This window comes from Panicum virgatum, chromosome 7N, assembly GCF_016808335.1.
Source record: "Panicum virgatum strain AP13 chromosome 7N, P.virgatum_v5, whole genome shotgun sequence".
NCBI classification, from domain to species: domain Eukaryota; kingdom Viridiplantae; phylum Streptophyta; class Magnoliopsida; order Poales; family Poaceae; genus Panicum; species Panicum virgatum.
This window is the reverse complement of record NC_053151.1, coordinates 44,179,981-44,200,657: the sequence shown is the minus strand read 5'-3', so window position 1 is coordinate 44,200,657 and position 20,677 is coordinate 44,179,981. Positions and strand designations below refer to the sequence as shown.

General features: G+C 47.5%; 1 protein-coding gene, 1 long non-coding RNA gene and 1 pseudogene across 6 annotated transcripts; 1 reads left to right on the top strand and 2 right to left on the bottom strand.

Moving 5' to 3' along the window:
• The first annotated feature begins 2,543 nt into the window (after window positions 1-2,543).
• On the top strand, window positions 2,544-9,928 carry LOC120683898 (protein Brevis radix-like 2). Of its 4 annotated transcripts, none has more exons than XM_039965996.1 (8): window positions 2,544-2,626; window positions 2,798-2,873; window positions 3,101-3,212; window positions 4,709-4,849; window positions 8,025-8,461; window positions 8,601-8,745; window positions 8,826-9,298; window positions 9,401-9,928. In XM_039965996.1, exons 4-8 carry the CDS (start codon window positions 4,745-4,747, stop codon window positions 9,477-9,479), a joined length of 1,239 nt encoding a protein of 412 aa, XP_039821930.1. In that variant the 5' UTR covers window positions 2,544-2,626; window positions 2,798-2,873; window positions 3,101-3,212; window positions 4,709-4,744; the 3' UTR covers window positions 9,480-9,928. The 4 variants fall into 4 exon arrangements, with proteins under 4 accessions (XP_039821930.1, XP_039821932.1, XP_039821931.1 ...); XM_039965998.1 differs by having other exon boundaries at window positions 3,056-3,212; XM_039965997.1 differs by lacking the exon at window positions 2,544-2,626 and having other exon boundaries at window positions 2,719-2,873.
• A 783-nt stretch (window positions 9,929-10,711) lies between these two features.
• Window positions 10,712-12,860, bottom strand: LOC120683400 (annotated as a pseudogene).
• A 3,739-nt stretch (window positions 12,861-16,599) lies between these two features.
• LOC120682356 lies at window positions 16,600-20,086 on the bottom strand. Of its 2 annotated transcripts, XR_005678379.1 has the most exons (4): window positions 18,578-20,086; window positions 17,906-18,305; window positions 16,882-16,950; window positions 16,600-16,778 (listed from the first exon to the last, which is right to left on the bottom strand). It is a non-coding gene; the product is annotated as an uncharacterized LOC120682356 (long non-coding RNA). The 2 variants fall into 2 exon arrangements; XR_005678378.1 differs by having other exon boundaries at window positions 17,906-20,086.
• Window positions 20,087-20,677: the final 591 nt, after the last annotated feature.

Sequence of the window (20,677 nt, the reverse complement as noted above, 5' to 3'; positions counted from 1 at the left end):
TGAAGTCATATAGTTTTGGTAGCATTCTTGAATATAATTGTTTTGAAGCACCACGTCCGTGTCTTTCTGGCTAGCAAAGAGGATCCATGTGAGCACAAGGATAAAAAAAATCTTTTGATCCTTTCTTCAAAATTACTGTTGTCATCTTGATGGTTCAAGCAATAAACGCTCGCAGTGGCTCCTTTCACTATTCACCAAATTATTGTTGTCAAAATTTTGATATTCTCTATTCACGGTTCACATACTGTTACAATTATAAAGTTGTTTAATTAGAAGTACAATATCTTAAAACATGTTGGTCTTAAGTTCCTAAATTTATAAACTAAATATTTGGAACTATAAAGTTTTCGAGTAACACATTTACACTAATTATATCTGGAAAAAAGAAACATACATTTGAAGTAGAGCTTCTGCTTTTATATGTAGGAGTAGAAGGCGGAGTAGAATTTAATTAATTAGTGATGCCAGAAGTACTTTCCACAGGAGCAAGTCAAATACATATTCGCTACTACAAAGTCAAATACATATTCGCTACTACAACTATTGTTGCACATGCGTTGCTTCCTAGTTGCAGCGCCCGTTCGCCGGAATGCTGCCGCGGCGCACGATCGCCAAATAGCAGCCCCGCTCAGCTGTATATTGTTGGAACAAAAAATTGTATGCTGACAAATTCAGTTGCCATGTGTTTGGACAACTTTTTCTTACTAACCAACAGCTCGAGGTGATGAGGTTTTCTTGGATGTCTATTTCCCTCCCCTCTTAAAAAGCATGCTGGACGAGTCGCACCTCCAAGAACAAACAAAAAGATCTTCAACACACGCGACTATCCTACGTGGCAATCCATGTCTACTCGGGATTTGCCGTAATGTTTATTTCAACTAACGAACAATAAGGGGTGCTCAACAACACACTTGCGACACATGCATGAGTCTGTCCATGAGTCCCTAACAAACATTTTCGGATGCATGCAGAGGCTCTAACCTTTCCAGATACTCATTGCTGGTTATGACTTTTATGGCGACAAAATAGCTGTAGTGAGTTGAGGACATATTTTATTTACTGCAGTAACAAGTAGAGAGTAAAATAGTTGCAATTTTTAATCACATAAATAACACCTTAACAAACCCAACTATATTTAGATACAAATAATGATCATCTTCAATCTAAGGAAATCCACAAATGAATATTGTATATTTGGAAGGGAATGGAAGCCTTATTTTTCCCTTCCAAATATTTTCACTGGCAAAATGGTCATGGGAATGCTAAATTTGTAAGTTTTACAAATGAGGCTATGAAAATCTAGAAAAATAATTTCAGAGACACAAGCCATCGAGGGTTATCTCCTTGCAATCCGTCAACTTTCCTACCCACCGGAGTGCTGAGGAATGATGAGACTAGGTTCAACATAGCATAACCTAGGCCCACCTAGTGACTCAAGCATTAAATATAAGTGAAGACATGAAACCTTGAGAAATATTTGTTGTCCACGACTATTCCAGTCGACTACAAAAAGATAGAGTTTTTTTATTTTCTCATATGTTTGTCTTAGTTTTATTGATTGTCAGCCTTCAGATGAACTTCAAGTATTCTCATCGCTAACAATATTTAAGGGTTGTGCGCGATGAAGATAACCACTTGGAACCATACAGTCATTAGATTTTATGAGACACCCATTATGAAAAGTTTCTATTCCTACCGTTGACTCCTAGGATTACCATCTCATTGTCGTATAGCAACGATTCTTCCCGGACTCTTGGATCAATTTTCTAGGAATGACACGAGAAAGGTGGGAAAAAGAGTTTGCACGGTAGTTCGGCTAGAGTATTTGATGACTCTGCCGATAGATAGGGGGCATATGCCCCCAAAGAGGTTTGTGGTATAGTGTTGGATTCGACAATCTAGTGTCGGCCAAGCATATGACAAAGGTGCTATGTAGCCAAGAACAAGTGGTTGTCTGATGCAATAAGTCAACGCTGCGAGCGACAAATATGCTATGTTGTCAACACGCAATGTTGATGTAACCAGATGATCCAACGTCATGCTTATGACAAAAGACTTATGTATCCGAGAAAAGTGCTTACCTAGCACAGTATGGTATTGGCTAAGCTCGGTAACTATGGCAGTTGTCGCCACATTGATACATGGGGGCCGCCGTATTGGTTAAGCCCTCCTAAATGAAAAGAAAAACCCTACTATCTTTGTATTGCTCATCTAGACTAGAAGAGTGACAGTATATTTCCTAAGAAACATTACTCGAGCCAGAAATTCGTATACTTCTCGTTTGGTAATAACATAAAGTGGCGGCTGCGCGCAACAAACCTTTTAGCTTGAGTTATATAATCCAGCAACCATTTGCAAGGAGTGGCACGAGAACCGGCTACATAGAAGCAAACCAAACAAACTGAGCGGCCGCAATCCGCCTGCCAGCGCCACAACATCCACGCGCGCAAGGGAGAGGGCGCAGCTTAAAAGGGAGGCTGCAGCTGCAGCTGCAGCGCAGCCGAGCGCACGAGGTTTCCCTCTCCTCTCTCCACCACGCCGCTTCTCTCCCCCCCCCCCCCCCCCCCCCCCGCCGTGGAGATCCCGTACGTCCACCCGGAACGTGGGTTCCTTCCTTCTTCCGCTGGTAAGTGATGATCCTTAGCTTGCTTGGGAGGATGGATTCGATTCCCATGGCCCGTTGGGTCGAACTCTCAAGCGCAGCATTGCTCCCCCCCCCCCCCCCCCCCCCCCGATAATGTTCAAGCGCGGCATTGTGTTGTGACTTGTGACCCAAATCCAAATCTTTCTCTTTCAGCCTTCCCGTGCAGCTCCATGCTTGACCTCCGTCGTCGACGTTGTTCTTCTCCATAGCACCACCTGGTACCACGCTAGTAAGTAGTAACTCGCTCCTTGCCTTTTCTTTTGTGTCGTGATTTGCTTGTTGCTCTTCTTTTCTTTTTTTTTTTGTCTTCGTTGCCTGAATGTAGGAGTATGTACTAGTCCCAAGTTAAACGCCCACCTCCTCCCCAGTTTACGGCCTTGCCTGGCATTGCATTATTGCTCTCTCTTGTAGCCTTTGGCGGCGAGTGCGTGGTTGACTTCCTGATGAACTCTTCAGATCGTTGCGGCCGATCGGTTCCGAGGAGGAAGACGACGCGGTGCGGGCGGCTCGTTTGCGCGGCGGGTAACTTCGCGGACGCTCCCTGTGGTATCAGTTACCTGGCTCGGCTGTAAGTATCTCGCCCTCTCTCGCCCGTCGCCGGCCGGTCACGTATGCTAGCTCCATCAATGCGTATCCTCTCTACTCCCGCTCTCGTATTCAATTGTCACCTGGCCGAAGGGCCCACATTCATTTCGTGGGTTTAAGGTTTGTTGGCGTGGCAGGCGGAGCCGTTGGTAGATCGATCGAGCAGTCTGAGGTCTCCACGCACAGCACACACAGAAGTATAACCTAGCTTGCTCTAGTATATCTGCATGATCCGATTTATTTTTTAAAAAAATACTCCAGTAGGAGTATATCCGCATGTTTTAATTTCCACTGAGTGGAAAACATTTTAAAATTCCTGTTTTTTTTAAAAAAAAGAAAAGGTAGATCTTAGGCGGGTCCCGTCGTGCAGGCAGAGGCAGCAGATCCTCACTGGCTAGTAGGGCGCTTTGCCGGGGCCCGGCCGGCGCCTGGGGAGGAGATCAATAAAGTCCAGGCAGTACGTCGATTTCGGGGACGACGGCCGCGGCGGGGCCCTGCTTGCTTGCACCATGGTAACGGCGTCGCTCCGAGTCTGCCCCATACGCGCCTGTCCTCCGGCCTCCATGCCGCCGCCCCTCGCCCGCGTACAGGCATAAACGAGACATCAGAAGCTTCGCTGCCCGCCATCTACGCCGTGGCCGGCCCTGTGGAGTATTTACCCTGCCGCTTTGCATGGCGTACAGACAGAAACAGTCGCCGTTGCATCCGCCCATCTATCGCTGTGCAGTGCTTCTACTATACTGTTCGCGCTCGAACAGGAACAGCATGTCTAGTGTAGCTAGGCTGGTGATACACTGCCATTGGCATGGGTTGCTTGCTCGCTTCGCTCTCATTTGTTTATGCCCCTCCCGGCCAGTCGGTCTGATCTGCCCCCTTGTTCCGCGCCGGTGGGGGCGCTCCTGCGTGCCTGCGTCTGCGTGCGAGCTCCCTACGAGCTAGTAGCTCGCATCTGCACAGTCGAGGCTGCCGCCTCCTGGACGGGATCGGACAAGCAGCCGGGCCGCCTTTGCCGCCGTGTCGTGGTAGTGATACAGACTACAGAGAAGCCTGCCCGCCTGCTTGTTTGCTCTCGGCTTGAGTCACTCTGGCCGGTGCTGTTACAGTACTGTTTGTGCTGCTCCACGTAGTGGTACAGTGACATACAGTACCTTTTTTTTTTGAAAGGTTGCACTTACAGTACTTGTTATTGTACTTCTCTCTACATGAACTGATGTAAGCATTTGAATGGTAGTGTTGTCGTCGTTATACACTGGCATGGAAATGGTTGCCATGCATTGGCTCACCGTATCATTCAGTATTTCAGTATCTCCGGGACGCGCTAGATTTTTTTTTGTCTCGTCTTGGTCTGATCAGTTTGATCATGCGTGGCATGCTTCCATCGTGCAGCAGGATACACGCGCGGACGCGTTTCTGCTTCGGTTTACATCTGAGAGTGAGTGAGCTAGAGGTACTAAACGCGTTAACCTCTTGCGGTTGCAGGCTGCAGAGTGTCTTCGTTTCAACTCGAGTCTGAAGATGCTGGCATGCATCGCGTGCTCCTCGAAGGAAGGCGGAGAGGACGGCTCCCGTGCCGCGGCCACGCCGCACGGCAAAGATGCCGTCAAGTCTCTCACCTCACAGGTTACCATCCATCTCTCTTCTCTACTAGTAGCTAGTACTACATGTACATTCTGCTGCCACGAACATACTAGCTTGTACATTGCTCCCTTTTTTTTGATAAACTTACATCACTCTTTTTCAAATGCTTGGTGTTTTCGTCTCTCTAGCTCGCTCACGCTCAGAGGGAGAGAGAGCGTCCTCTGAGGCTCTGACACGAGCTAACAAATAAACCTGGCAGCTGCGCACTGTGCTAAACCTGCGCGCTAGTAGGAGAATTGCCCAAGCGAGCAGGCCACGGGCGTGTCGCGGCCGAATTGAATTCCTAGTCCAACCGCAGCAGGCAGACGCCGCCAAAGGGGCCGGTGGTTGAGAGAGCTTGAGGTGAGGACGAATGCGACACAGAGCGCCGTCGCGATCGCCTCCCTCCACGGCTGCAGCCTCAGCTCCTGCACGCATCCTACCCGGCTAGCTAGCTATTGTGCACCGCCCAGTCGTAGGAGTAGTTCCGCCGCCCCACGATCGAACGCCTGCAAACGTCACCGTTCCGTTCCGTTCCGTTCCGGTCACGCGCCCAGCCACCCCGCCGCCACCGCCGCCGTCTTCCAAGGTCGTCCTCTCTGCATCGTCGTCGTCTTCCCCTGGCCGTGCCCCTGCAGGCTCTACCTTTCCCCTTTGTACGTACGCGTCACACACGCAGCACTCAAAAGCCAGAGATGAGCCGAGCTCTGAGGCCGACGGCATGCATGCACGCAGCTGGTGGCTGGCCAGCCAGCCAGAGAGACCCGGCCTGCATCCAACAACAGAGCAGATGTTCCGTCAAGCTTTATCTGCTGCAGTGATCAGACTGCTGCTAAGCCATCAGCCATGCTCGCCCCCAAAAGCGCAGCGCCAGTGACAGCGATCAATCGATCTCGATTACCCCCTTTATTAGGCACGGGCTAATCGGCAGCAGGACGTGCAATGCATGCATGGTCACGGCGTTCCTCGCCGGCGACGGCGAACAACACAATAAAGCCGGTCAAGGGCAGGGAGGATGCATGAGTGGACTGGGTGTGGTGGGGGATGGATGTCTGCTGAGAGAGAGAGGAGGCCTATGGCCGGCCGGCCTTCCCCTTTTGGTGCTTGGATCCCCGTCCCCTCGGCGCCTTTGCAGCTTGCCAGCGCCAGCACCTTTGCCGGATTCGAGCTCGCTTCGCTCCCAACATTCCCCCGGCCGGCCCTACGCTTTATTCACTCGAGCGATCTCCAGTCGTCGCCACCGGCGAGCTAGGCGATCGCTAGTCGCCGCCGCCGGCAGCCCCACCACTTATTCGTTCATTCCCTTTGCCCGAAAGGAAAAGGCCGGGGCTAGGCTATGCTGCCTGCGACGACGCTGCTGTGCGCGCCCCGGCCCCGCCCTGGAACTTGGCCCCGGAGGGGGATCACGCCACGGCCGCCGCTTTCCCTCGTGGAAAGCCATGCCGCGGCCGCGCTCTTTTTTTGGAGTACTAGTAGAACGCAACCTGGGAGGGACTGGGTCACTGGGATTTCGCTTGCGGCCTCGGCATTCGCCATCGAATAAAGCCCGGCGCCGCGGGCCACGCACGGCGGGCGCGCGTGGTCCTCGGCGGCCTCCTGCTGGCTACCGCTTGCCACCCGCTCCGGCCAGGCCAGGGGCCCGGGCGCCTGGGGCTCCCCCTGCCGGCCGGCCGGGCCACGCAGGCAGACACCCAAGGCATCTGCCTGCCTGCCGCTCAGGGCCGTCTCCAGAAATTGGAGGCCCGTGAGCGAAATGCAAATGGAGGCCCTCATACGGCGGCGACGGCGCGCTGTGGAGGTGGGCGGCGGCGGCGTGCAGCGTCCTGGGCGAGTGCGCTGCTGCATGACAGAGCCACAGCCACGAGGGGCGCTCGACAGACAAAGCAGGTCAGGACTTCATTCAGTTCTGCGGATCTACGTTGGGCCAAAAAATTACATGGGCCGTTTCAACTAGATTGCCAACTAGCGGCCCAAAATGAAACATCATCTTCTTCCTCTAGCTGACGAGCGCCAGCAGACGCCATGAGAGAGGAGGATTCTGCTCCACCACTAACTTGACGGCAGATGGCGATGCAGCGGCGCGGCGCGGACGGACGACCGGCGAGGCGGTTTTGGGGGCCCTGTGCGGTCGCTCACCTCGCACATGGCCTTCGACGGGCCTGCTGCCGCTGATGTCTTTCCGGGCGCGCACGCAACGCACAACTCACGCACGCGTTGCGCACCTGCAGGCCAGGCATGCAGCGCCGCAGGCAGGAGGGGCCGGACGGCCAGGGCCATACGCTGCGGCGTGGCTGCCATTATGAGCCGCGCCTTTGAGGCCGGGCAAACCTTGCATGCATGACACTGTGGCGCAGCATGGTTCCTTGTTGCGGACAAAAGGGTAAAGATTTGCTATACCCCTGATGAGGCCCTGAACCCTGTGTGTCCCTAAGCTTGCATTGAGTGGTCCTCTCCGGTTTCTGTGCGTCGATCGAGGACTTGTCTTGGAGTTGTGTATCTGTAGCCGTGTTCCTGTTCGGCCTAGTCCACGTACCACTAGCTGCTTTGATCGATTTAAGCGTGTGCGTGACGGGTATGCTTTAATTTGTTGAGTGCTCCATCACTAGCTAGGTGATAGTCATGTTAATGAAGCCATCAGTCAATAGGCAATCCTGCTTCTTGGTCATGCAAACCTAAAAGGCCGGTACATACGTGCCTACCTGCACGCCCATGCATATGCACGACTCATTCAGTAGGAGCAAAAACATTCCTTCAACTTTAGGATTTGTTCTTACTAACAATTCTGCATGTACTTAGGTTCATTAAAGTTTATTTGCCCTAAGTATTTTTTTCAACGCCGACATCTAATATACTAAATGAGTGCACTATCAGGATATATTTAATTGCGAAGTTAACAAAATAATTTGATGTTATAGATGTTGCGCTTATGTGTCTTATCCCTATAAACTTTGATCAAAACTAACTAGAAAAAAAGTTTGACTTATAGAACAAACTGAAAATATCTACATTTCAGAACCGTAGTATAGTACTGTATGATCTTCGCATATGTCTACTTGATAGCTACTTAAATGCTAGTTCGAGTCAGAGCTTACGTGAGTTACACTCGTTCGCTATTCTGACTGTGTCTGAGTGAGTGGTGGCTAACTAGGCTCTCACGATGCGATGTTGCTGTCTGCAGCTCAAGGACATGGTGCTCAAGTTCTCCGGCTCCAGCAAGCACCATCAGTACAAGGGGACGGCCGGGACCCGATCATCGTTCAGGAGCGGCGGGGGCAGCTACCTCCGCCCCTACCCCGGCTTCATCGACGACACCGGCTTCACGCCGGCGGCGAGCAGGGTGATCGGCGAGGACTACTACCCGAGGACCGGACTGGCAGCGGGAAGCGCCGCCGGCGGCGCGCGAGCCGCGCCGTCGGACACGTTGGACGTGACCAGGAGGCAAGGGGCAGGCAAGAGCCCCGGCGGTAGCGGCTGGGTCCCGAGCACCGGGGAGGATGTTGGCGCTGTGGAGGAGGCCGCGCCCAGGGAGTGGACGGCGCAGGTGGAGCCCGGCGTCCAGATCACCTTCGGCACCATCCCCACCGGCGGCAACGATCTCAAGCGTATCCGCTTCAGGTGTGTGCTGCCGTCGTTACACTTCTCACTGTTTCCTTTGTTCGGATTACTGTGAACATGTCAGAACGAACTGTGAACGAACTCCCAATTGCCCTTTCCTGCGTCCTTGAATTTTTTGTGCCGGTGGGCGTTCTCGCAGCCGGGAGATGTTCAACAAGTGGGAGGCGCAGCGGTGGTGGGGCGAGAACTACGACCGCATCGTGGAGCTGTACAACGTGCTGACGTTCAGCGGCCGGCAGCAGGGGTGCTCCACTCCGGTGTCCTCCGTCGACGACTCCGTTCTGGTCGGTACTCGCGCGCATCCTTCTCAGCGCAGCTCCGTGGCCGATCAAACGTAACGTGACATGGTGTTGTACGCGTGCAGAGAGAGTCGTCCTACTCCCATGGCGGCTCGACGAGCAGGGGCAGCCCGGCCGCCGCGCCGCTGCCTCCGCCTCCGCCTCCTCCTCCGGCGGCGAGCAAGGAGCCGATGGCGCGGAGCGCGTCGTGCAAGGCACCGCCGGGGTCCTCGTCGTCGGCGCCGTACGCGGCCGCGCCGTCCACCAGGGCGGCGTACTACCCGTCCACGGCCGTGCCCGACCCGTCGGACCACGTCTGGGCGCACCACTTCAACATGCTCAACTCCGCCGCCGGCACGTCCGCGACGGGCGGCGGGGTCTCCTCGTCCTACGACCCGTCGCGCGCCACCACGTCGTCCCGGGACGAGGCCTCCGTGTCCCTCAGCAACGTGAGCGACCTGGAAGCGGCGGAGTGGATCGAGGAGGACGAGCCGGGCGTGTGCCTCACCATCCGCGAGCTCGGCGACGGCACCCGCGAGCTCCGCCGCATCCGCTTCAGGTACTGCACCGATCGATCGATCATGGACTCGCGAAAGCATCACAACCTTGTCGATCGCACACCTCATGCACGCTCCATGTTTCTGTGGTGTTTGCATTGCAGCCGGGAGAGGTTCGGCGAGGACAGGGCCAAGGTGTGGTGGGAACAGAACAGAGAGAGGATACAAGCGGAGTACCTGTAGCGAGAGACGGGACAGAGAAAGGGATGCAAATTGCAGGTTCTGACGATGGGGACAATCAAACGTGTTGGGGGGATACATATTAGGGAGATAATACCGCTATACATGGCGAAAAGGGTGTGAAGGGTGAAAGAAAACAGGTGATGGTACTTGGCTTTGGGTAAGCTTGTTGTACATGGAGCTTTGGGGGTAAACTTGGGTGTCTAGATATTAAAGTCTGGTTCAGTTACCTTGATATTCACATTTTGGTTGCTTTCTTGGTTAATCTTGCTCATCTTAATCCTCCGTTATCTTGCTTTTTAGGTCTTGGGTTTATGTAAGTAGTCCTCCTTTTGTTATGGTTGGAAAATAAGCTGGCAGATTATGGTGGGGTTTCTAGTAATGCAAGAACGTGGATGTTCTCTAGAGAACCGTCAGGATTCAGATGAATGAAATGTGCCGATTTGAAGGGAGACTGAGAAAAGAATGTATAAAAAGGGGGAACCAGTCAATTATGCACTAAGAGACTAGTATAGTTCACCTATTATTGTTCAAGCCAATCCATGCAAATGATGTAAAATTTTGATTATCATGCGGGCCGTTAGGGGCCATAATGAAATGAATTAGGTGGAAATGCTCTCCCCTGTTGACCCTTAAAAAAAAGGCCAATCAGGTTGATATTGGCAGAACTCGTGGCACAGATCATTTTCGATAATTACACGGATGGTCTCCAGTGCATGGATTTTACATCAATGTTTGCAGAACAGTCAGGATGACATATGCACTACTAACTTTTATGCTTTTATGTACATTTGTACTGCCGCTCGCGTGGGGAGGGGAACAAAGCACATGTGGGGAGGGGAGCAGGTCGCTGACATGTGGGGTCCGATCTCAGAGTTGGAGCATAGCTCTCCCAATCAGGATGTACTAGAACCCGTGGAATGGAGCCACTAGATAGAGTGAAGTTTAAGAGTGGAGCTGTTTTTAGTGAGAGATTGTTCCCAAACATCCCCCAAGTTTCAAACCGCTAGGTATGGACTACCTCAGCGGTACCAGTAGAGAGCGTCTACCGCTAGTACGGCCGGCCACTACTAACCTTATTTGTTATCTTGATGATAGGCACGCACGCCAATTCCACACGTGGCGATGCAAGCCAACGAACCTAGTATTCCACAACCATCATGGATGCTGCTGCAGCAGTACTCCAATATTCCTTATATTAGATTTTCTATTCCATGTAACTAGATACAACACATATATAGACATATATAGATACAAAATAAGTATACTTAGAAAAGCCAAAACACTAACAAGTGCTCAACACAACGAACATAACATTTAGACAAAAGTCAACTAAGAAGCAAAACATATCTTAACACAAGCAAATGCTTATAGCCCACTTTGAACGGCAAACATAAAATAACTACAAGCACTGCAGAGTTTGCTCTCTCGCATTATTGCACCCCCAATATTAAAACTACTAGGAGTACATCATAAGACAGCACCAGGCCAAAGGGCCTTGTAGTTGCTCAACGGGTGAGATCAGACAGACCGCTCTGGTATAAGTGAGCTCCGCATCTTTATTTTCTGTAGCATTCTTCGTTTGTCACCTGTAAGAACATCCAGTGAAAACAGCGTAAATACTTGACGAATGAGATGCATACTTGATGAACGAGACTGCATCTTATTATGCTTATCTCGACTTTTCACATTATTAGCTACTAAAACTCAACAGGGCACAAAGGGGAAAATATCTTCCTACATCAATCCACCTGAGGACAAAAGTGCAGATGACAAAAGAATCCTCCACAACAAAGTGTAAATGCAGCTGATTGACAACCATAATTGAACATCATCTGTTCATAACATGGCTTGATGACGGAAGTGGCAATATTTATGCTTATCTTTGTTTTTTCACACCACCTAGTACAACATCAACTAAGCAATACAGTGACCCAAGGCTCACAAATCTTCCTATGACTATCAGATAGTAGTGTATTCTTATTTAGTGATCACTGTATTGATAGCCATAAGATCACTAAATAAGAAGAAAACACTACTATCTGACCACTAGTGATAGCCATTTTTGTTAGAAAGCTAAAAATGAAGCAGTTAATGCATCAACAACAGAACCAGCAACCCATGTAACCAAATCAAGAGTCATGGATAACTAATTAAATGATCCGCTGTCTCAGTTGATTGAGAATACGTAGTTGTTTTTCACATTTTGACTAGAACCAATCCAACTGTTCAAATGCATCTTTGCATAAATAAGAACAATGCCCCCTTGCCCCCAACCTCTCTCTCATACAGACCCTTTCTTTGTCAACCCTGTTCGTTCCCTGCTCATTGGTCCCCACGAGCATCCTTGCTTCTTCGAATCTACTGACGTTCTTCCCCTGAGCCAAGACAGCTCACCGGGCGCAAGCCTACCCAGAGCTTCCTCTACTGCCAGTAACACAAGGTAACCCCCAAATCCCCAACACTAGTCCTCATTTGCCAGTTCAAATTAAGGTGATGCAAGATCTGTCGCCTGAGAACTAGCAAATACATCAATTAAAAGCCAAGCAAATGTCACAAGAACCTGTCTATATAAACTGAAAATGCAATTGACTAGCAGAAGCAATAGCTGAATGTATATCACACATCAATTTAAATGTTCTGATTAACTACTACTTTATACCCAGAAAGGGATCAATTGAAGCCACAAGATAGCATTTTTCATTTAGGAAAAGATGCTCTGAAATAATACCTGTTGTGTCCGGCTTAATATACTTGGCAATCTCACTAGCGAAATACATGGAAGATCCATAGGGTTGCCTTTCAGTGCCAAACTCAGCTGCACCTAGCAGTGTCTTGTTCCTCGTGTCAACAGCAAGAACCCATGCCTGGGGGTGCCTGTACTTTTTCCTAGCTATCAGGTAAACAACACCTTCATGAGCAGCAGCAGAGATGTCTGGAGTGGGGTGGGACACAAAGAGGTTTTGCAAGGTTTGGCCTGATCCAGGGCCAAGCAGTCCAGACTGCAGCAATTCTGACTTGATCTTGTCGTCAATTATGATGTCCGATGCTTGGATCCTGCAATCCATGCGCCAATCCTGGAAGGAGCTAGTCATCGCAGTGTTGGTATATGTGACTACCGCCCAATCATGCACTTTGTAGGAACGGACCAAAGTGAACGTAGCTTCCAAATGAACAAGCTTGAGGCAATCATCTGGATTGCCGCTGCCTCCCTTGATGAAGGCAATGCCCCGAAAGGGGTGTGGACAGCCTAGTTCAGCGCCCATGCCATTGTTGCAGCTCACCATGTCCAGCGGCACTGGCAGAGGCACACCACGGAGCGTGGGCTCGTCGCGGAGCACATCGCAGAGAAGGATGCCGTACCATAGATCGACCCCAGCCCATGGTGCCGGCTTCACCTCCTATAGAGATTACGGTGCTGGTCTCCTGGAAGAGGAGACGACTGCATTTCTCTGGAACCACCATCGGGACCATGCGCTGTGGCTCCGTCACCAACACCGTCCGATAGATCCATTTCGCGGGGTTCTCGGAATGGAAGATGTGGAGGTCGTAGATTGGCGTGCCCGTGGCAATCAATACGGCGACGGTGTAGTTGGCATCGCGGCTAAGAAGACCGACGTCGTCGTCGTGGAAGAAGGGATGAGGGCGCTCGAGCCGACTAAGCCACGGTGACCTTTGGTTGCCGGCCCGGTAGACAAAATAGTCGGCGTCGTCCGGCGAGGAGTCGCTCTCGGGCCGACAATCAATGGCGACACGGAGGAGAAAGATATCTTCCACCGCGCGGATGACGCGGGGCGAACGGTCTGGGCAGTGGACGTAGAGATTGGTGGGGAGCGGAGGCCGCTCAGGGCACAAGGATACCTCGATTTTGTCATGGTTCCTGCTTCCTGGTGGTGTTGCTGGCGGTGGTGGCGTTCCTTCGCTGGGCGAGATGGGCATTGACGGAGAGGAGAACGCAGTCAGGCTGAGACGAAGTACTAAGTAGACATGACCGGGGGCAAAGAGGGAGGGATGCGGCGGCGGGAATCAGTGTGGAGGGGATGCACCGCAACCTTTTAGGGTTAGGAAGATTAATATGTGGGCTTGTCTATCTTTTTCGATTATAATTAGTTTATCTGTAGAAATAAGCGATAATCTCTCCAAACATCTTGCTTATTTTCGATTCTGTGATAATCTGTTTCAGAGAGTTGAACTACGAGAAGCGAGAATCAAACAAGAAAATCTTTACTTCTCTCAGACACGTTTAAATTATAAGCTGAGCGAAAGCAAAACCTTTGTAGATTTTCGAGATTTTTTTACGGCTCGTCCATCTTTCAGGGAAAAAGTATATATAACCCCCTCAACTATTCAGGATGGACTAATTCCATCCATGAACTATAAAATAGGGTATTTTACCCCCTGAACTTTCCAAAACCGGTCAAATAACCCCCTCAAGTGGTTTTGGATGATGGTTTGCTACAGTGACATGATTTTGTCTTTTTTCTTTTTTTATAAATTTCTGTTGAATCTTTGAAAATCATAGAAAAATTATAAAATGAAAAATCTAATTTTTTTTGGACTCTGCATGAGTATATCTAAATAGTAAAAATATAATATAATATTATTTAGTATAAAGTTTTTGTTGTAGATTTAGATCTATACTTTTTCTGTAATTAGTTGGAATAATTGATAGCTGCAGCTACTATTGTCCAATTGTGTTGAAATTTTTATGGTTGGCAAATTATTGTATGCTCGAACAGTAGTAAAAATTTCATCTTCATTGGATCATGTATAACTTAGTTATAGATAAAGCATAGTTTCGGAGCATAGATTTAACAAGAATAAACCTAAAAAAATCTATAACTAAGTTACATATGATCCGATGACTATAAATTTTTTTATTACAGTTCAAGCATACAATAATTTTTCAACCATAAAAATTTCACCACAATTGGACCATAGTAACTGCAGCTATGAATTATTCTAATTAACTACATAAAAAACATAGATTTAAATCTACAATAAAAACTTTGTACTAAAAAAGTACCATATTATAATATTACTATTTACAGCTATTCATGTGGAGTCCAACAACATCAACATCAACATCAACAAAGTCTTTTAATCCCAAGCAAGTTGGGGTATGCTAGAGTTGAAACCCAACAAAAACCATTATTCATGGTTCTGCCACGTGAATCGCGGCTTTCTAAGCACTCATATCCAATGACAAATCTCTAGGTATACTCCAGTCTTTCAAGTCTCTTCTAATTGTTTCTTCCCATGTCAACTTCGGCCGGCCCCTTCCTCTCCTCATATTACCGTCGTGCTTTAGGATACCACTATGCACTGGTGCCTCTGGCGGTCTCCGTTGGACATGCCCAAATCATCTCAGCCGATGTTGGATAAGCTTTTTTTCAATTGGTGCTATCCCTAGCCTATCTCGTATATCATCATTTCGAACTCGATCCATCCTTGTATGCCCACAAATCCAATGCAACATGCGCATTTCTGCAACACTTAATTGTTGGACGTGCCACTTTTTTGTAGGCCAACATTCCGCACCATACAACATTGCCGGTCTAATCGCCGTTCTATAAAACTTGCCATTTAACTTCTGAGGTACCTTCTTGTCATAAAGGACGCCAGATGCTTGGCGCCACTTCATCCATCCCGCTTTGATTCTATGACTAACATTCTCATCAATATCTCCACCTCTCTATAGCATCGATCCCAAATATATATCGAAAGGTACCCCTCTTGGGCACTACTTGGCCTTCCAAACTAACATCTCCCTCCTCATGAGTGGCGCCGAAGTCACACCTCATATACTCAGTTTTAGTCCTGCTAAGTCTAAAACCTTTGGACTCTAGCGTTTGCCGCCACAACTCCAGCTTCCTATTCACTCCCGCACGACTTTGACATCATCAGCGAAAAGCATACACCAAAGAATATCACCTTGTATGTCTCTTGTGACCTCATCCATCACTAGGGCAAAAAGATACGGGCTCAAAGCTGATCCTTGATGTAGTCCTATCTTGATGTGGAGTCCAACAAAATTAGATTTTTTATTTTATGATTTTTCTATAATTTACTATGATTTTTCAAATATTTAACAAAAATTAATAAAAAACAAAACCACATCACTGTAGCAAACCACCCTCTAAAACCACTTGAAGGGGGTTATTTGACCGGTTTTGGAAAGTTTAGGGGGGTAGAATATCCGATTTTGTAGTTTAGGGAGTGAAGTAGTCCACCCTGGATAGTTGAGGGGATTATGTAGACTTTCCATCTTTTGACCCAGTAAGAATTTAGAGGGTTTTTTTAATGGGTATCTCTTCTCTATTACTGCTTGTCTCCAATGGGTTCCTCACAAAAGCAGGAAGCGGGCGTTTTCTTTTAAAATTGGCATATATAATCGGAATCTCATCTTGAAATAGGAGTATTTTCCAACCCAAGCCATAGACGAAAGAAAAACCGAACACGTTAACTGTTAAACGAGGACCTATGCTATGCATCACAGATTCACAGAAAACGAAAAGCTTTTTTGCGATGACGGCCCTCAGCAATGGATCGCTTGGGCACCCAGGAGGCCTCGGATTTAGCTTAATTGCCAAAAGGGTAAGATATTCCCTGTATACACACATCACCCAGAATAATCACTACATTGAGTTTAGCTAATCCTTCTTGGCTTAATTCCTTTGCATCAATATTGCCGGAGGCAGCTTCAGAACGACCACATGAAAAAGGTATGCTTCAATCAGAACCAAAATTGTACTGCATAGTTACGACAGGTTCACTGTGGCTGCCCGTGCCAGTGTAGTTCAACAGAATAAGTTCAATTCATTCATCATATAATTACCGAGGCTAACACAAAAATCCGGCCGCCAAACTCATGAATCTTGAGGTGTCTTCTCAATGGCTGCATAGTTACCTAGGCTAACACAAACATTTCTCCTAGAAGCATCTAATGCCACTGCCAAAATACTGTACATATGTTTAATGCTCAGAGAAAGCACAGATAAGTAAGGGTGTGTTTAGTTGGTGAAAAAGTTTGGGTTTTGTTATTGTAGCACATTTCGTTGTTATTTGATAAATAATATCTAATTATAGATTAATTAGGTTTAAAAGATTTAGCTCGTGCTAATCAGTTAAACTGTGTAATTAGTTATTTTTTTCAACTACATTTAATGCTCCATGTATGTGTCCGAAGATTCGATGTGACAGATACTGTGCAAAATTTTTTAGGATCTAAACAGGGCCTAAACACATTTGTGTAATGCACTGAAAACAGGCCTTCCATTCCACCACGATAACAGAAATACCCTGCAACACAGGATCATGGAAAATTAGTATGGCATTAACTGAGCTGATTTCATGAGGAAACTGTCGCTGAGTAATAAAACTGTGGCAAAATAAACATGCACACCTCTGTAGTACGACGTTTCCACAGTTTCAACGATTCACATATTAAATTTCAATCATCTGTATCCTCGCACTAAAAATTGAAGGCAAGGCATAAACATAGATTACTTAGCCCCCCATACATAAGTTGGAGGAAAGCTTGAACTATTATTACTTGAACTTGAAATAAGCACACTACTAAAAAATATTGTACCACTTAAACAAAGAGAACAGTTAATCACAACAAAACGAACCTAATAAGGATACGAGAATAGAGCTATCTTGTCTAATAGATGCACATATTGATAGACCATAACATTCTAAAATGAAGATGCCACAAGTCAGCAATCATAAAATTCAAATGACAGCCTTCAAAGCAACAAAGCATTCCTTTTTTTTTTGAAAGAACAAAGCATTCCTAGTCTGACACCAACTCAACCACCATTTCCTATCTCTGGAAAATTCTTTTTATTCACAAAATCTCAGGAAAATTTTATCCATAAAATCACAACAATTTTTTTGGATTCAACTAAAGTGAAACACGTCAAAGTTTACCCTGCAATAAATAATTCTACTACCAGAAATTGCAAACAAAAGCATCTTATAACACCACTCTCAACACTCAAAAAAAAGATCATGTAAAAGGAATAAAACATTATTCTCTCAATAAACCGAACTGCAATCATGACCTAAATCAAGTCTACTGCTTAATTTGAACACCATCCGCTTAATGAATGACCTTGTGCATTGTATTCACATTAGAATTTAGAATCATCCCAATCTAAACACTAAGTGGTAGAGAAAAGTAGTCACAATACAAGAAAATTTCATCAAAACAATAAAAATAAGAAATTTAATAGTGAATAATAATAATAAATTTATCAGCCAAGTTGCAATGTTGACACAAGAATGTGCACAACCAAACAATGCTATAGATCAGACTTCCAAGGAAAAAGCCAACATGAAGTAGCTAGTTATCCTTTAGTATTTAAACTTAATTCAACTGCAGAAACAAACAACAAGAGAGTATTAAAGTCTGGTTCAGTTACCTTGATATTCACATTTTGGTTGCTTTCTTGGTTAATCTTGCTCATCTTAATCCTCTGTTATCTTGCTTTGGGTCTTGGGTTTATGTAAGTAGTCCTCCTTTTGTTATGGCTGGAAAATAAGCTGGCAGATTATGGTGGGGTTTCTGAGTAATGCAGGAACGTGGATGTTCTCTAGAGAACCGTCAGGATTTAGATGAATGAAATGTGCCGATTTGAAGGGAGACTGAGAAAAGAATGTATAAAAAGGGGGGACAGTGAATTATGCACCAAGAGACTAGTATAGTTCACTTATTATTGTTCAAGCCAATCCATGCAAATGATGTAAGACTTCGATTATCATGCCGGGCCGTTAGGGGCCATAATGAAATGAATTAGGCGGAGATGCTCTCCCCTGTTGACCCTTAAAAAAAAGTCCAATCAGGTTGATAGAGGCAGAACTCATGGCACAGATCATTTTCGATAATTACATGGATGGTCTCCAGTCCTACTTCGTATGCATGGATTTTACATCAATGTTTGCAGAACAGCCAGGATGACATATGCACTACTAACTTTTATGCTTTTATGTACATTTGTACTATAAAGCATCATCATATTGTATAGCAACCGGGTATGCATATTTTTTCAAGTAGCTAATCTTGATGCTTAAAATGGGGAAGACAGTAACCTTACCATTGCACCAATGTTTGTGCTCCCATCTTCCTCCTCTTCAACTACGGCGATCACTGACAATGAGAGCGAATTTTTTGTGATGGGGGACAATGTACGATGGCGACAAATCTAGGATAGGCTAGAGGGAAACCAGTGACAAGAAGTGATGGCATGGCGGCAAACAGCAATAGAAGGGGCGTGTTGTGGTAAAGGTGCGTGGTGCAAATAGCTTGGAATTAGACCGCCACGATGCCCAGATGTTGGATGTGCTAATGGGTGGATTTCATCGGCGCTGCAAGAAGGCGAGACCCAAGGCTGTCTTTTTTTTTGTGGCCGTGCCTGAGCACGTATTTCATTAAGAAGAAAGCAGTTTACAAACAAATCTTGGTGCAGCCAAACAGAACTTGGCTAACACAAGAACACAAAGGACTAAAGAAAAAGAAACACTAAAGAAAAGTATAACCAACACACAGCGGGCAGCAACAAAAGCCGCAACCACAACAACAACAACAACAACAGGCAGCAGCAAGAAGGGAAGGGAGGACACACCCAACCCAACCACCCTAACAAGGTTACAAAAAAACTGAGCCTGCAAAAGGGATACACCATCGTCAAAGAAGCTTGAAGAACGCAACCACCACGGCAAAGCAACCGCCAGAGTACAAGAACCGGCGGCAAAGTATCTGCCACGACCAGGTGGCAAAGTATCCACCCAAGCAGCAATATGGCAGCAAAGCATCCACCTGTACCACAAACGGTGGCAAAGCATCCACCCAACAACAACATCCGGGATGGCGAAGCATCCACCAAGGCAAGCACCAAACAACATGACCATGGCAGCAAAGCATCTGCCAGAAGACAGCGGTCCAAGCAACCAAGGCGACAATGGACAATTCAAAGCGAAGGCAAGTGCAGAAGAAAATTTGTCTTGTGAAGAGTTAACGACGACCACCACCATGACATTTGCACACCAGCGTGAACTTCCAAGATGATGCCTCCAGGGAGGGATACGATGCCAATGTCGCCGTCATCGCCTGACCGACACAGTCAGGGTTTTCACCGAAGAAGTTCACCTGCGCAAGAGGGGAGAGGGCAGAAGAATGATGCCTCCAACGAGGTAAACGGCGCCTGAAGGCATCGCCCTCATTTGCTCGCAGGCAAGCAGAGGCTTTCGCCTTGCCCCCATACCCCAGAGCAGTCCTCCAACCTTCGCCATGCCGCACCAAGGTGGAACAACCCACGGCAGTCCGCCACCCCCTAGAATCGGCAACGGCGAAGGCCTGCAGTGGGGAAGCCAAAGAGGCCCCACCACACGGAATGGGCATGTGACTGGGCGGAGTCCGCCGGGCCTCGACCAAGGGGTGGCGAGGAGCGCCGCCAAGGCCAAACCACTGAAGCGAGGTGCGGCCGAGGCAGTGACCCGCCGGGCCGGCAACAGAAATTCTGGGACCGCGAGGGCAACGCCCGGCAACAGACGGCGACAACCAGCCATGGCAGCACTCCAAGGCGGTAGCAGGAAGGAGTGAAGACGAGGCTGGTGTTGGAAATATGTCCTAGAGACAATCATATTTCCTTGTATTCATGATTAACAAAGTGTTCCTTGAATATCCATGGATGACAACTTGTATTGATTAATGCTTATGTGAAGTATTTGTGAAACTCTTTACTTGTATGGATATTCTAAAATGTTCCTAGTCGGAGTTCATGTGAGGACACATATGAATATTAGACTAGCACATGTATTAGTTGATTGACTACGTTTCACAAGTCATGGACATGGAGATGTCAAACTAATAATATGGGTTCATGTGAGACATGAGACAGAACTGACCCAACACGAGATGATGACTTCTCATTACACAATATGTACGCTGTGTCCTAAGACCTGAGATCGTCGTATGTACTCAAGATGTGAACCGACTTACTTAGGAGACATCAAATGCTACACCGTAACAGGGTAGTTATAAAGGTGGCTTTCGGGTCTGTCAAGAAACATGCTGTGAGACATAGTCGGTCAACATGGGATTTGCCCCTCTCTACAAGAGAGAGAGATATCTCTGGGTCCCTCGAGTGATTCGGATCAAGAAATGCATGGCCATGCTAGGGTTAAGAGTTAACCAA

Excerpts from the sequence above, each read along its gene's own strand:
- LOC120683898 (XM_039965996.1), top strand. The coding sequence starts at position 4,745 with ATGCTGGCATGCATCGCGTGCTCCTCGAAGGAAGGCGGAGAGGACGGC. Across the intron at positions 4,850-8,024 it reads TCAAGTCTCTCACCTCACAG|CTCAAGGACATGGTGCTCAA; the intron begins GTTACCATCCAT and ends TGCTGTCTGCAG. Across the intron at positions 8,746-8,825 it reads CCGTCGACGACTCCGTTCTG|AGAGAGTCGTCCTACTCCCA; the intron begins GTCGGTACTCGC and ends GTACGCGTGCAG.